At 44.1% G+C, this 16,195-nt stretch overlaps 1 protein-coding gene across 1 annotated transcript in view; it reads left to right on the top strand.

Moving 5' to 3' along the window:
* Positions 1-1,129: 1,129 nt before the first annotated feature.
* LOC133146171 (glutamate receptor ionotropic, kainate 2-like) overlaps positions 1,130-16,195 on the top strand; it is a 39,576-nt gene continuing 24,510 nt past the window's right edge. Inside the window, exons 1-3 of the mRNA XM_061269560.1 lie at positions 1,130-1,491; positions 15,323-15,490; positions 15,599-15,856. Coding sequence (XP_061125544.1) covers positions 1,368-1,491; positions 15,323-15,490; positions 15,599-15,856 — 550 coding nt within the window. The 5' untranslated portion in view covers positions 1,130-1,367. The remainder of the gene's footprint in view (positions 1,492-15,322; positions 15,491-15,598; positions 15,857-16,195) is intronic.

Genomic DNA, 16,195 nt, shown 5'->3' with positions numbered 1-16,195 from the left:
GGCTCGGGGGCCATTTGCGGCCCGCGGGATGATATTTTGCGGTCTTGACAGCAACAATATTTTTTTAAATCACTTGTTGTTTTTACTGTTAATTCATACATTGATTGTGTCCTGGTTACATAATGATTATTCTTACCATAATACTGAAATATCACAAGAACCCATCAACGATTGAAACGTCAGATCCAAGAGTCCAAGAGCTCCTTTCACGTATTTATCGGACTGAAATACAATCCGGCTCTTTGGTAGCGGGACTGCTGCACGTATCCCTGGTGGAGGTCCATCGACCCACTTGGGAGATGTTCATTGGGGGTGGAAGCTGATAAGGTGCGGGGAGTGTTAAATCAATAACATGTAGGCCCATGCTAGGACTGCAGATAGGCATCTTTAAGCGACATATCCGCTGGATACGGCCTGTTTGAAGTCGTTAATCAGAGCGATAAGCCTCCTCGCCACCTCCGCGGATCCCGCTTTTGTTTCCTGAAACGTAAACAATCATGCCTCGGATGTTAAAACAGTCGCCTTCGGGCAAGGCTTTTATTTGCTTTGTTCAAATATTTTTTTCCCCTCACTGTGGAGTGACGGAGTGGATCTTTTTTAACGTACAGCGTAGTGGTTTGAAAAGTCCGAGAAATATTCCGGACAATTTAACTTGAGTGAGTCTTTGGCGGACTGTTTTGGGGATGTTGAGGAGAAAATGCAAACTCCAAGAAGGAATCTGGGAACTTTGCGGCGGGCAAGGTTGCTCCGAATCGGAATTGTCCTTCTCAGCGCTGTCTATCACTCGTCATCCATCTCCTGCTCTCTCTCTCTCTCTCTCTTGCTCGCTCGCTCTCTCTCTCTCTCGACTAACCTTGGCACCACGTCACTGGCTGTGCAGCAGTGCAGTAGAACGGGAGTGCATGCAAGCCACAGTGCCTCACAGGAGGAGAGTGGGGGCTGCTGCACATCGCTGCCGTGTCCTCTGCTTGGCGCTCGTCCTCCCCGCACCTCTCCAAGCCGGTGCTCGGGCTCCTTCTCCCCCGCCGCCAGCGCTACCAAAAAGCAACGCGCACCTCAGTCACACACCTCCTCTCCCCACTCGGACCCCCGCCCCCCCCCCCCTCCCTCGACATGGATGTCCCGTCGTTCCGCGACCCGAAGGATTGTTGCGCGTTGGTGCAGTGAGCAAAACGGAGGACCATGCCGGGACTGCTAATGGATTTGGGGAGAGCGCGAGTGACCATGCCGTGATCTTCACGCGGCCATCTCCAAAATAAGAAAGCAACAGCGACCGTGACTCGGAAGGGAAATCGGGGGCTCGAACCCACGCGCCGGCGGGATTAAAAAACCACGGTGCATTTGTTTTATTACCCCCCGCAAACAACATGAAGATTACTTCCCGTCCGCTGATGATAAGCAGTGTCGTTTTCAGGTCCAAGCTCAGCGTCATTCTTCTTCTGCTGCTCTTTCTCGGTCACTCTCGCGGGATGCCGCACGTCCTAAGATTCGGTAAGATCGCACTTATTTACACGCTTTGTAAACAATGCGTGCGCCCGCGCGCCAGTGTGGTGGTCCACATTGAAATGACATTGGGGGGTGGGGGGGGCGATTTGTTCAGACTCTTTTTCCATCTCAGCCAGAGTTGGCAAAGCCCTGTTGCTGCTGCTTTACTTTCTATTGCAATGCTATTGTGTGTGTGTGTGTGTGTATTATTTTATATTTTTATTTTATTTATTTATTTATTTATATATATATATGGTATGAGGAGAAGTGCTATAGCAACCAGACAAATGTACTTTTTTTTTTTTTACAAATTAAAGTCTTGCTGTTTAAATTATTAAGTCGAATCCCCACACGAAGCAACAAAGGCATCAGGGGCATATTTTGTCAAACCCTAATTGGTCATTTCCTTACTCTGAAATGCCAACACGTCTTCTGCAGTGAATGTTTGTGCGAAAACAAGGAGCCCAGGTGCGCATCTACACAATCAATTGACTTGGCACACTCTGCCCCCCCCCCACGCCCCCCCCCCCCCCCCCATATACTCTACTACTTAATGTTATTGGCATCGACATCCCTTTGAAGCTAATTGGCTAAATTGGAAGGTGTTGTAAAAGTGCTACACTCAAAAGTAATCACATGGTGCATGTATATGGAAGACTTTTTTAATTAATGCAGAGCAGCAGTTGTGTTGTTTGGTCTCCCGGCATCTTTGCTGTGTCTTTTTCTCGGTGGTACACACCGTTGAGCGGACAGGGCGCTTTTCGAGAGTGACAGCCTTGACAGTCGGTGTCGGCGAGTGTTGACAGCACGTCCTTGCAGGCCCCTTCACCCCGGGGGCCTTATTTGAAAGTCAGGCGACGTCTGCACGAGCCGCCTCGATGACAATGAACTGGGTTTGTCCCCCTTGGCCTCTCCAGCCACTTCCGAGTTGAGGTCTGTCGAGTTGCAATTTCCTACAGCTACAGCAACTTTGACATTGCAAACTTTCTAAACTTGCGATTTTTTTGGTTGAAAACTTACTTGACAACTACTATATAGATCACATAGGTATGATGTTGACTATTTTATTGATAGCAGCAGTCCCTGTACTGAAATGAATTTATCAGGGCGTGCGGGTGTTGGTAACGCTGTAGCCGATGTGTGTAATTACAGAAGATAAGATCTAGCCTGGCTTTTGTTGTCCGGGGCATTTTGATGAGAAGCATGGCTACATCAGACAGGCATCACAGTCAATATTCACGGCAGATAAGAGCTGATTCGTGTCACCGGCAATATTTCGCTGCAGGATAAATGTGATAATCATTTTCCTCCACGGCCATCTTCTGGTGCCAGACCATAAAACCCGCTAAAAAAATGTCAGTCTGACACTTGTGAGACATTTTTGTGTTTTCAGCACCGTGGACAGCGACGGCTGCTATTTAGCCAGCAGGGCACTAAGCTGATGTAGAACATTTGTATTTGTCCGTGAGCAATTGGAATGAACTGTCAAACTAGCCCTAAGATAAAGAGAATTACAGGATGTGGGTTTCAAACTTTGAAGTCAGCTAGCTTAATGCTAACATATAATGTAAAACAACATCGATGGGTTAATGAATAGCATCTGTGAGTTTGTGTGATAACACTTTCAGCAACATATATTTGAACACGAATGGTGGAGCAACATATGTAGACAGACAATGTAACAACACTCACAGGCATATATTCTTTATCCTCTGCTTGGCATCATTACACTGGATAATGATAATGTTTTCCACTTCCAAATGGAAAAAAAATATTAAATGTCGTACAAGTACAAAAATAAGTTAACCATTCTTAATACTGAACCCGAGATAATGGTAAGATAATTTCCGTGGCAGTCCCCTTTTAATTTACTAATCGTCACCCAAGTGTCAAAAGAAAATAACAGCTGTTAAATATGAGGAAAACATGGAGACAAACAAAGCAATTTCCCTTTGCCAACAAGTCCGCCTGCAGATTTCTATTGTATATTGTTCATCTCTTCTCACATTCTTCTCAACCGCCCTCATTGAGGCTGCTTCTTATTTTGGATTAAGTGTCACCTAAAGGCTGAAGCAGATTTAGGAGTAGATCCGCATGGACAGAGATGAAATTAGTCGTGACCAACTCCTACGACCTTGAACACAATAAGCACTTAAAAAAAAAAAACGAATAATCAAGACCCGATACGGATCCGAGGATATCCAATTACACGCATGTTCCCCTAGCTTCCATTGCCATGACCCATGTCTGAACAACATATTTTTCAACCAAGATGCGACTTTTCCAAAGGCCTAGTTTCCATGTTGTTTTCATTTCATGAGAACTGACATGAAGGACAAAAAACAATGTGTGTACTATTTTGCATACACTGCTGTCTCCCTCTCAGCCAAAAATAGATGACAGCTACAGGGTGGGGCCATCACATAAGGAAAAATGTACCTAGAGTATCGTTGGTCCTTTTCCAGTGCATGTCCTGTCCAGCGAGATGTGCTGAGTCAGCATATAATCCCAGCCGCTTCTGCAGAAAAAACGTCCGAAACGAGGAGGTCAGCTCCCCTTGGGCCTGTCTGTTTTCTTCCGGTGCCCGCTCGTGTTCTGCCAAGGCAGGCGGGCCCCGCACGGCGGCCGTAGTATTGTTCCGCTGTCAGTCGCTCGTCCTCGCAAACGCGCACGGGCTCTGGTGAAACATGAAACCAAACAGTGGCCTTTTGTCTCGCTTCTTGTAGCGGCGGCCTAACCTTGTCGCGCCAAAATGCTTGACGAGCTTTTATAGTCATCAGTTGAAGATACATGCATTTTTATAGGAGCTGCTGCAGCTTTTTACACGCCCTAATAAAACACACTTGCGCCTTTATATCTTGCTCGCTCGTGCCTACGGAGGGCACTAAACGGGATGTTGTAGTCATGGATACGGCCAGGACGTCTCTCTGAGTCGCTCAAGTAAATATTTAGCCAACTTGTTTTACGCTCGCTGCCCAAAAGGAAGAAACTGGAAAATGTCCACTTTGGATACGGTGGAAATCATTCAGATTCAAAGTTGCAGTCACGGCCGTTCGCTTATTTGGACTCGTAGGAGTCGAATGAGGCGGAATGCAGCGAGGGGTGGCAGCTACTGGTAGGCCAAAAAAAAAAAAAGCCAGCTCATTTATTCATTCACATAAGCAAATGAGTCACATAGTGGAAGATGTGATCTAATTTCTCTTTAGGGTCATGCAGACTTGTTATTCATCAAACCCCTCTGGAAGATGAGGAAAAAGACGCCAAGTCAACATTAAGACCAGATGTTTCTTTTTATTGCAATGAGCAAAGAAGGTGCGGCGCTGGGAGGTAGACAGATAGCATCATCCTCAAACACTGCTCCAAGCGTATTTTCCTTGCTTATTCCCTGCCTATGTTTATGTTTTCCGTCTTGTGTGCGCTATCAAAGCACAAATTGGTTATAAAATAAATGTATATACTTTGAAATGCAGCAAAGGTTGCCCCAGTCTCTTTCCATATATGCTTTAAATGTATGAAAACGCGTTTGTTAACCACTTATTTGTGGTTATAGTTCGTAATAGTGGAAAAACACTGAGGCGTCCAAAGCTAACTTAGCAAAGAGGCTAATGTTAGCATCCAAGTCTGACCAAAAGTGAGGTCCAGAGGCATAATGTGTTCCAATTGTGTCAGTGTTAACTAATAACATAATAGTGGCTGAATGCACATCAACGCGGATTTTATGTAAACTGCTTTTTTTATTTTTAGCATTTTGATGTGCAGTGGACTTTAGGGTGCTCATAGCTTGCTAGATAGCTAGCTAGCTAGCATGTAGGGCTGCAATCAAAAATCTGTTTGTTGAAATCACATGTCAGAAAAATCGCAATTCAGTCGTTTTCATAAATGTTTCTCCCCGAGTCGGTAACATGTCGTGGGAAAGCGGGGCCCTCCCGCGGCCTCTGCGTGAAATTGAGGGTGTTCCGAGGACACATAAAGGGAAAAAGAAGCGATACGAAGGGAGTAGTTGGAGTTAATTAACTCAGCTTTTTTTTGCTGTGTGCCTTCCTGAATTATCACCATGGCGGAGTTTAGTTTAGGATTGCAAGAATTAGAGATAACACCCGGCGCCCCGGCCCCGGCCCGGGCCCACTGCCAGCACATTCAGCGCAAATACATTTAAAGAGGCACAAAGCTGCTTAGAATATTCATGTGTCACTTGGCCCTGCGTGGCGTAGCTTATAGAAATATGAAACCATCTCCTCTCTGCTGGCAAATGATTTCCACGGTTTAAAAATATCTACTGTGGGTTTCAAGAACAAAGAGGAGATTGCGCTGACATTAGCATGCAGCAGCACACATGGACCTGGAGCGGCGGATATTATCTGGATGGATTTCTAAAACGTGTTTACCGTCTTTGAAGGTCTTGCCTCAAACGGCGCATTGATGACAGATTCACGCTACAGACATCCGAACGGGAATCATCAGCGAAGACATTTTTATGCATTTATATTCAACATTGGCACCAAGGTTTATTTGTAAGCGTCTAATCCAATCAAACCGACCCCCAAAGACGTTTTTTTTTTCTTGACCTTTCACTCGAGGTGATCGCGACTCAAGTGATTCCCCCGCAGGGTGAGGGGTTATGTATGCGATCGTCCTAAGCGAGCGTCCCCCCCCTCGAGAGAAGCCCCTACTCGCATATCTCGCTTCCTCGCCCGTCCTGCTCAAGCGCTGACTGAAGGTCAAAAGCCCAGATCGCTCACATGGAAGGAAACGCGAGACACGTGGATCTGTCCAGCTCCGCTGTCCTCGGAAGATGAGCGTGAGGAGGGAAATTTGATGTCACGCTGGGCTGGAAGGAAAAAAGGAAGCCAGAGGAGAGCGTGTTCAGTGAGAGCAGATACCCAAAAGAAAAAAAAAAAAAGTGAAGGTCAGTTTGCTGTTCTGCAGTCTCACAGAGTCAGAAAAATACAAAAAAAATTCAATATTAAGAACGGGTCGACTGCAATTTAAAGATATAGCAGTAAAAACAAGCAAGGGACTCGAAACCCTCGAAATCCCACATTTATATTTTATCATCCTCCCACATGCTTCTCTATATTGAATCATGGCACATTTGGCTGTGAGACATTAGGAATCGGAAGAAGAGAAAAAAAAAATCAATGTTTGTATTGCTAAGCGGAATTAATGAAAAAATAAATAAAGAAAACTGGCAGCCGCGGCGAGTTAACGGCGCCAAGTCCCGGATGGCGCCGCTTGTGTTCTTCTATCACAGGTTACCATCTGTGAGAACGCAAACGCGTTGAAGAAGGCACAAGCGTGAGAGATTGGATTAAAAACGCTGCGCATGTTGTGGCTCGCCATGAGCCGCCGAAACTTTGGTTGCTGGTCAAGACGTCACTGCTCTGCATAAGACCCCCAAAACACATTTGGACCAGCTAATAACTTGGAGCTGTGACAGACTTTGTTTCTTCACGTGCCATTTTGTATGCGGGCTCTGTAAATTTCCGTAAAGTTTCCGTTAAATCATCATCGTACCTTTCTTTGGCAGTTTAGCGTCACTGTAGTTAAGCTAGGTTTGAATGTGGACTAGCTTGTAGCTTAGCTCACATAAATTTGTCAGATAACATCATCGGAAGCTGTTCTGAATCAATATTTAATATAAGAAAAATATCAAACCTTGGGCAGAATACATCGACATGACACATTGTAAAGAAAAGCTAATATTTATGCTGCCGAGAGAAACGCTAGCAAATGAAGACTGGAGTGAATAAATAGAATTTCATGAAGCCAAGATAAAAATTCAGTGGGAAGTTTCTGTTCCCGCCACTATTAGCATTCCATGACTGTGATTTACAAAGAGGACACAAGGGACCAGTTGTTCCTCCGTGGTAATTAAACTTATATGATGACTGCTTGAAGAAAGCAAAACAAACACGGCTTGACAACGGTTCACCGCAAACGCCGCCAATAGCGCTAATTGGCCGCCACGCTAAAATGTTTGCCCTGCACTTCCGTTGTGATTATCACACCTAAAAAGTGACATTGATTGGCTCTCGCCGGAGACGTCAGAGCTCGGAGGGTCGGCCCCCGCTCACCGGGGCAATTACGTGACATCCAAGAAGCCAGGGAAACAAGAAACGGCATAGTACAGTAAATGAAAGCATCGAAGGTCAACTGATTAGCACTCATGGGCGCTGTTGCTATGACGCTTGCCACAAGCACGTTTCACCTTCATCTTTTCCCGGCATAAGAATGAAACGCAAAGTTGAGTGCGCTAGCTGGTTGAATAGCGAAGCAAGGGCGCAGGAGCAGCAACCATTCAGGTCGATTCACTTGCGGCATCTTCATTCAATCAATATCCAATGTCAAGTAGGATGTCCGCTGTTCTTTCACCGAGCATTTTAATTATAACTGACGGCATTATTCATGAAGCAAAATTTGGGCTTCCTTTTTTGTATGTGTGGAATTGATTGATGATTAATAACGGTATATAACAACAAAGTGCTAGCAGAGGAGCTGTGATGTTAGCATTGGAAGCTAAATGCTAAATCCTACAGGCAGTGTTATTCTGCTTCTGACAAACAGGAGTTCAGAACAATAATAATAATAAAAAAATAATCATCATTTTCCCACACTCGGGCACACACTCCTCCTAAAATATTTGTATTTAACAAGCGCTAACTGTTTTACCTTTACTGAGTGTGATGCTAGTCTGGCAAACTTTTTCCTTCAATCTGTTTTTGAATCCCAAGAAAACTTGAAGTGTTTAATCTACCAAACGGCTTCACCGTCTATATGCCCCCCTTTTTTTTCTTCTTTTTTTTTCCCTCTTTCAGACAAAAAGCTCTCCATTTCCCACTCAGCAGGGTGGTAACCACTGTGAGACACACGAGCTTAGAAAATCTTTAATTTTCCACCAATTTCACTGTTTTCGTTTATCTTCCTTTTCCTTTCCGGATCTGTTCGCCTCTGGCTTATTTCCCTCCATTAAATCAGCGCCTGTGACTCTTTCATTTCCATCAGGGCCGCCCGAGCGCAGATTGCCGCAATTGGCCTTTTGTCGTTGCGAAGAATGAGAAACGGACACACCTTTGCAGCAAAGTGCAGCTTATCGACTTGCACCTGGAGTCGCGTTTGTCAACGCAACTCACATTTTCCTGCCCTCGGGATGAAAGAAGTGAGAAGATGTTTTTTTGTGTTTGTGTGTCCATATCTGGTCAGCTCAATTTTACGTCTTTAATCCGCCTTTTGTGACCTCTTTTTCTTTTTTTTTTGTTCTTGTCCATTTTTCTTCCTACCCCCCTCCCCTCTCCATTGAGCCGTTCAATATTTATTTATTTTCGGGGGGTAGTGGTTATTTCTTCTGACAGCTTACTCGGAGTTTGGCCGTCATTCTTTGTGTGTCTTGGCATGTGAAGAAATTGACAATAAAGCAGACTTTGACTTTGACCTGCTGACACGGTGCGAAGGCGAGCTTTTTCAGACAGCGTAAATAAATACCCAAAATCACACGTCTTTGGACAGCCGTGTTGAAACCCGGGCGGTATAGAAACCTTTTTTTTTTTTTTTTTTTAAACAGGCTATTTAGACAAGAGGTTAGAGAGGTCACGGTGAAGTGGGAAAGTATTTGGAAAATGGCAAACAAGATCACCAAATAGATCACCTCAGAGATTCTAAAGTCGAACATGATTTATTCTGGGAATTTGGTCGACTTTTGATTGGTTCAGGTTTTGAAACATGAATTTGGATAGGGTTCTGATTTTTTATACTCTATTTTTTTTTGTCCTTCACTGTCCTTTGTTTGAGTACCTTGTTTGTGTCGGTTCCTCGGCAGGTCCCCTCGCTTCTTTGTACTCGCCGCCATTACCTTGTTTTCTGTTCCACTGTGAGAGCTGCTTCTAATACATTCCCTCGCTTCAATATCAACCACAAAAATAGTTCACCTGATACTTTGCCGACAGTCTATCAAGGGTGTTCCTTGAAAAGCGAATGAAGTCGTAGCGTCTCAATTTGAATAACAAGGTGGTTTCAGAGTAAGGATGAATGCGTGTAAAATATACATGACTTCCTGCCTCCCTTTTGCCCAAACCAGCTGTGAGCATTAAAGAGCTTCCTCCTGAATTAATTTGTGACCTCTTGGCTCTGCTGCTAGATAACATCTGCCTCTCGACAAGAATGAAAGTGTAATTTAACAGCCATTTTGTTCGTTTTACAATGCGTAGGAGAGCGGAACATGGATGGCTTGATGAGCAGGGGAACAGTGAGAATTAGAATAAAGGAAAAGGAGCAACGCATTTAATTGCAGCATGAATGGATTTTTTTTTTTTTATACTTTATAGTGGAACAAGGTTAAAATGATAGACATGTAGACACGCAGAGAGATGATTATGATGTAAAATAAAATAAAATGATGTGATGATGAGCTGTAGAATAAAATGAATATATCACCATATATTAAAATTGAACAGTGGTAATAAGTAATGTAAAGGAAATAAACTAAAAAAGTGAATCAGTCATTGTTAAATATTAAAATATTTTTGAATAATTAAATAACAATTAAATGCTAAAATATTTGCATGGGTTTATTTTTTTTATGAATAAAGTGGTATCTCATTGAAGTGAGAAATTAAATACATTTTCAGAAATGAATCCATTTACAAGTATCTCATTCACAACAAACAAAACCAGAAATTTTCACCAATTCAATAGAAAAACTTTCATGTTTACCTCAAACATTAAGAGAAAAAAAATCTGTCTGCAAAAAAAGTCCAATTACAGCAAGTCAGAACTTTTCCCCACACATCACAAAAAAATTCTGGTCACTCACTGAATCCCCGCAGAATCCCGCCGCTTCCCTTTTGGTTTGTTTTCAAGCTTAACAGCAAGTCACCTATGCTCTTGTTTGAGCTTTCTATCCAGGGCTCATCTCGCATAGCCGTAAATACTTCACAGTACCCCGACGGCGTCATAACGGCCGAGACCCTGACCGTTAAAATCCCGCGAAAACATCATTAAAAAGGAAATAAAAACAATGTTATCTAGGATGGACTGACTCGCCGCTTCTCGGCATGCAGCGGATAATTAGCATATCGCTCTTGATTAAAAGCGAGTTAAACGCGAGCCGTGCTGTGAAGTCGCCATCTGTCACCTGCGGAGGCCGTCAAGGAACATACGTATGCGGCGGCCATTACACGGGGACATGAAAAGAAATGTTCAAGTGTTAGCGTCATGCTAACACTGCTTTCTATTCTGCTAACATTGGTTTCGGTTCTTCTCCGGCTTGTGTCGTGTCCTGCTTTGACATCTCACCGCTTCCAGCGTAGCATTTCTATGAGGAAACGCACTTGAACTTTGCAACCCGGAGGCTACCATATTGGCGATTCTCATTTTTATACATGGAATGTTGCACTCCACAATATCATCTCTCCCAGGTCCTTCTCTTTCTCATGCCGACTTTTCCAAAACCCACTCGCCTGCTCCATATTCAATCATTCCACTCGTCTTCTTTCATCGGCGGACGGGGTCCTGCCCGTGATCCGGGATTTCTTTTAACTTTTTTTTTTTATATATTCTGTGCTTGCACCTGCATGAAATAAGTCAAACTTACAATTTAGGAAAACATTCCGAACAGGCTTTCATAGCCCCCCCAATAGTCTAAACAAGGCATTCTGATTAATATTAGCCTTTATGGAATATGAATGGAGTCACAAAATTATTTATACCCCTGAAATGAAATACACTGACCTACCAGCCATAACTCCCCAAAAAATAAGAAAAAAATATTTTGGACCATCCAAATGGGTTCTCATCTGTGTCTTTAATAGCTCAGCCGCCAAGTGGTATCGATACCCTAGTATCGGGTCATTTTTGAAGTACAGATGGAGTACAAACATAACGTATTTGTACTGATATCATGTTATTTTCTGTTTCAGCGACATTCATAACCTCAGTGCCGACAAGAGCTTACATGCGGACACAAAGTCGTTTGAGAGTCTGGCACCCGGGGGCCTGTAGAAGTGTACTCACAATTTGGCACAATTAGCACCAAAAGGGCCGCCTCCTTGACAAATTAGCACAGAAAACGTCAGCTGGTAGTTTAGCGCAGCCACTGCGAGGCCTTGCAAATTAGCACGTATTTAGCGGAGTTAGCTGGCACATTATTGAGAGCGGCGCCAACGCGCGCAAATGAGCACATCTGTTGCCGGCGCGCCCCGTGAATACACGTTATACGATCGCCGCTGCCTCTTGTTGGAATCGCCTCAGCTTGGCAGCGCATTTTCTAATTGAAGTGTGCACACAGTCTTAATAGGAAATTGATGAGATGGGTCATTTGGCAAAAAAAAAAAAAAGCTCGTTAAGGACCCCCCGAGTGAGAACATCAAAATAGGCCCTAAAGATTTCTCATAAATTGCGATGGAACTACCTGAGAGTTTCAGAGAGCACCACAGGTGCGGTCTTGAAAGTCTCCCCTTTTTTCTCCCGGCCGGACTTGTGTTGTGACCGACAGCTCGGTTTAGGCTCAAGGCTGCCAGTGCGTGATTGTGTGCCTCCTCACTTCAAGTGTGTGAGTCAGCCGGAGCCTTAGCGGCCCCCCCGAGTGTCAGGGGACAGTTGAGCTCGCTGTCAAAATGCTCGCGACTGACAGGAGGGATTGTGTTATTCTGCTCACTTATCATAATGCCGGACTGAGCCATGAAGGGAAAATTTGAGCACAGGTGAGTCAAGTGGAATACTATTGATCTGCGGTGCACACATTAGATTTATATAGAAGCTGTGAGATTGACTTGTGTGTTTTTTTTCCGACCGTTTTTCAGCAATGATCGATAAAAGACAGAAAGTAGAAGCTGCTGTCAGCCACAGCTCACACTCACGCGCCACTTAGCGGCCCCGCCTCTTGAAGAGACACGCACAGACCGACACTACTGTTCTGATATGTTTGGAGTGTGTTTAAAAATTTAATACATTTAAATATGTTGGGAGTGGCTCCTCTCTCCTTTCTTCCAGGCATCGCCTCACATTTGCAGGCTAATATTCGTGTAGCGTTCCTGCTGGGAATTTACAGGGGGGGTTCCATCACTTATTGTGACCCCCACTAGAAATGGGTGGCGGCGGAGGGGCTTTTACGGCATGCTCTCACCTGGGCCATTTAGCCTAACGATGCTTTTTGCTCACCGGTTGCCATGGCAGCGCGGGCCCCGTCGCCATCCTGCAGCTACACCGCCGGTCATTAGTCACACAGGCAGGCGGAGACAGGCCGTCCGCACTATCTTAACGTCCTTCCTCTACCAATCAGCCGCTCGCGCTCGCAAAGCGCCGCTGCTTCTCAGCCGTGGCGTACATGCGGCAGTCGCCATGGCAACATATCTGACTCAATCTCCGTCAGCATCCTTGAGCAAAGAAAACTAATTGTACTTTCATGCATTGTGTACCGGCTAACCTTCCTCTGGCTGTCCACGCATCAAGTCAACTTCCACTTTACGAAGTAATGAATGTGACTTCGGCGTAACGATTGTGTCTTAACTATTATCACCCTCTCCCCCTCCAAAAAAAAAAAAGATAATAAGCCCATTTTCTCTGCAACACATCAAGGCGCTCAGTTTGCCATGCGCATATTAGAGGGAGTAAAGCACACATATGAAAACGCCCTCCCACGCAGCACTTTCATTTCCACTCGCCTCTCACTCTTTGCACTCACACACACACACACTTCCTCTCGAGAACAGGAGAGCCCATACACACATAGTGAGACACTCAAATGGGCAGGCCTGTTTTCTCGCAAGGGTGATTATCTCGCATATAACTCACGCCGAGCTTTCATTTGCACCATAATTCACACCCGTCCCTCTGATGGTGGCTCTATCGTTTATACACACACACACACGGCACTCTCCGCTGTTATTCACACACCTGCAGTCATTTGGACCAAATGTTGTGAAAGGCACAAGGCTATTTTGCCTCAATTATGAAAGTGCACTTGTGGGAAAAAAACTAAACAAAAAAAACAGCTCCTCGGCTTAATTAAGCACATATAAATGATTCTGCATCCGGTTCTTTGGAAGGTGCCGCACCAACACAAAGAAGTTTTTTCCGAATTGAATTAGCAAGTTATTATGTGATCATTTTGCTCCTAAGTAATTTCATTTTCAATTCTCAGGACAGGCCTAAATGAAATTTTCCCCGTACTGGTGTGAATAACGTTAAACGATTTTGGATGAGGTTGTCTTAAGCTAAGAATGTCTTTTTTTTTTTTTTTCTTAAATAGTAGTGGTTCAATTTTACAAACAAAATTGCTATTCCTAATTAGAGCTTAATAGTGCTGTTGCTGAATAGGTTTCTCCAACTGTGTTACTCTGCTTATAGATAGTAGAGCATAGTTTGAAATCACAAAATAGTCACATAAAATCTGCCTAGCAACATGTATGCGCAGCTTGTGTAACTTGTCGAGAAAAATCCTCACGAGTTACAACTGAGCCTGTATGATTTCTTTTGTCCCTCAATATTGCGATTGATTGAGTTTTTTTTGTTTCAAGACCCTCATCCCACTTTTTTTAAGCAAATACAAGCAATTAAGAAGGAATAATGTAAGAAAATTAAAGACGACAAACGGATTCAGTTAAAACCATTTATTACAATATATTCAAAAATTAAAAAAAAAAAAAAAAACTTTTTCATAGCAACTGTTTTCCATTTTTAGCCTCAAGTCAGTTGAAATAGTCGCGAACTCCCCACAACCTTAAACAGGATAAGCAGTCTATTGTCAAAATGTATTTTTATTTCTAAAATTGTCCAATTTAACCCATGAAAAAAAAGATTTGCTGTTAATTTTCCAGCCATTTTCAATCCGACTTTCATGTCCGGGACCGTGCAGGATGTGTCACCCCTAATGCTCATTTGAAGTCTGCTGGAATCCACCGAGCGAGCTCTGCCGTCTCCCGAGAGGCCACGAGGCAAGAGCGTAATCATTGTCTATTAGCTGCCACTGACGTGGATCCAATCATCTCCCATTGCAACTTTCAAGTTTTTTTTTCTTTTTTCTATTTATTATTTATTTTTTGTTAAATGAATGTGAGACGAGACAGGCAAAAAAAAAAAAATCCATTACAGCAGCAATGACAGCATAACAAAAAGGCCGTACATTTGTGACTTGATGAGTTCAAATTCATTCGCTGTCACGTTTCATCTATTTAACCTCGTTGGGCTCTCTAGTCGGCCTTGAGGGGGAAATAAAAATGTACAGGTAATGTAAATCATTATTAAACGCAGCCCTGAAATGTTGGTTTGGTGCTTCTTTGTAAAAAAAAAAAAAACTCATTGAGAAAAATCAATGCAAGCATTTGGTTTATTTAACATTGCGAACGGCACCGAGGGGACCATTTGATGCTTTAATGGCTTCGCTTCAGCTCAAAATAATAAACAAGTCCAAGGGGAGCTGTTTCGAAATTAACTACACCTCCGTGGTGATAATTTAGTCCCAAACACTCTGGATTGGTTGTTTATTGTTGCTGGATGCTCATTAACATTATAAGGAAAAATGACAACATTTATGCTACCTCTTTTTCATTTCTGGTTTGATGATTGATTGAAATCAATAGCGGGAAATGGAAAAGCGAGCCCTTCTCGTCAAGGTCGAGTGAGGCTGTTAAGGAAGGTCGCCCGCCGCTGAACTCAACCTTTCATCCGCATGCTATTAATTACACTCGAAAAACGCTCGCTGGTAACCAAATGCGCTTATGTCGCCTGTCAACGTCCCGCTCGGCACCTTCACGCGCTATTTCAAGTATCCGTCTCAATTTGTTCTCGTAGGAAATGATGGGAATTGAATTCAGCAAATGTTTCAAGTCCGTTTGTCCGCCTGCAGGGGGAATATTCGAATCCATCGAGAGCGGCCCCTCGGGAGCCGAGGAACTCGCCTTCAAATTTGCCTTGAACACAATCAACAGGAACCGCACGTTGCTCCCCAACACCACGCTGACCTACGACATCCAGAGAATAAACATCTTTGACAGCTTCGAGGCCTCCCGTAAAGGTCAGTTAGGGAGGTGGACTCTCAGACAAAAAAAAATACAAATTCAGCAGTGTTATTATTGGCTCCCATTTTTTTTTTTTTTTCTGGCTTTCTCTCGTCCTCACCCAGCATGTGACCAGCTGTCCCTCGGGGTGGCGGCCATATTCGGGCCATCGCACAGCTCGTCGGCCAACGCGGTCCAGTCCATCTGCAATGCTCTGGGAGTGCCCCACGTCCAGACCAAATGGAAACACCAGGTGTCGGACAACAGGGATTCCTACTATGTCAGCCTCTACCCGGACTTCTCGTCCCTCAGCCGAGCCATCCTGGACCTGGTTCACTTCTTCAAATGGAGAACCGTCACCGTGGTCTACGACGACAGCACAGGTACAGGTAAACGGCCGCTGCTCCGTTTCTCCTTCCCTTTAAACCCCCAAAAAGCCATTTCCCGGTAAAAGTCACAAGAGGTAGTTGTTGTTGTTGATGATGCTTAAAAGTGCTAATCTTTTTGCCGTTAGTCGCGAGAGAGGGACCAGATGGGATCTACAAAAGAGACACTCGGTGTTGGGCGAGTGCTTTGCAACCTGTCAGGCTAATTCAAAAATCAATAGTTTACTGTTCTGGTTCGCTCCTCCGGGTGCAGCTCGTGTCAGTCTTTCCTTGCAAAGACGGCGGTAGCAGCACAGAGTTAAAAAAAAAAAGAAAAGAAAAAAGAACAGAGGGAGG

This window comes from Syngnathus typhle, linkage group LG22 (assembly GCF_033458585.1).
Source record: "Syngnathus typhle isolate RoL2023-S1 ecotype Sweden linkage group LG22, RoL_Styp_1.0, whole genome shotgun sequence".
NCBI lineage: Eukaryota > Metazoa > Chordata > Actinopteri > Syngnathiformes > Syngnathidae > Syngnathus > Syngnathus typhle.
The sequence above is the reverse complement of the archived record's forward strand: the minus strand, read 5'-3'. Positions and strand labels throughout refer to the sequence as shown.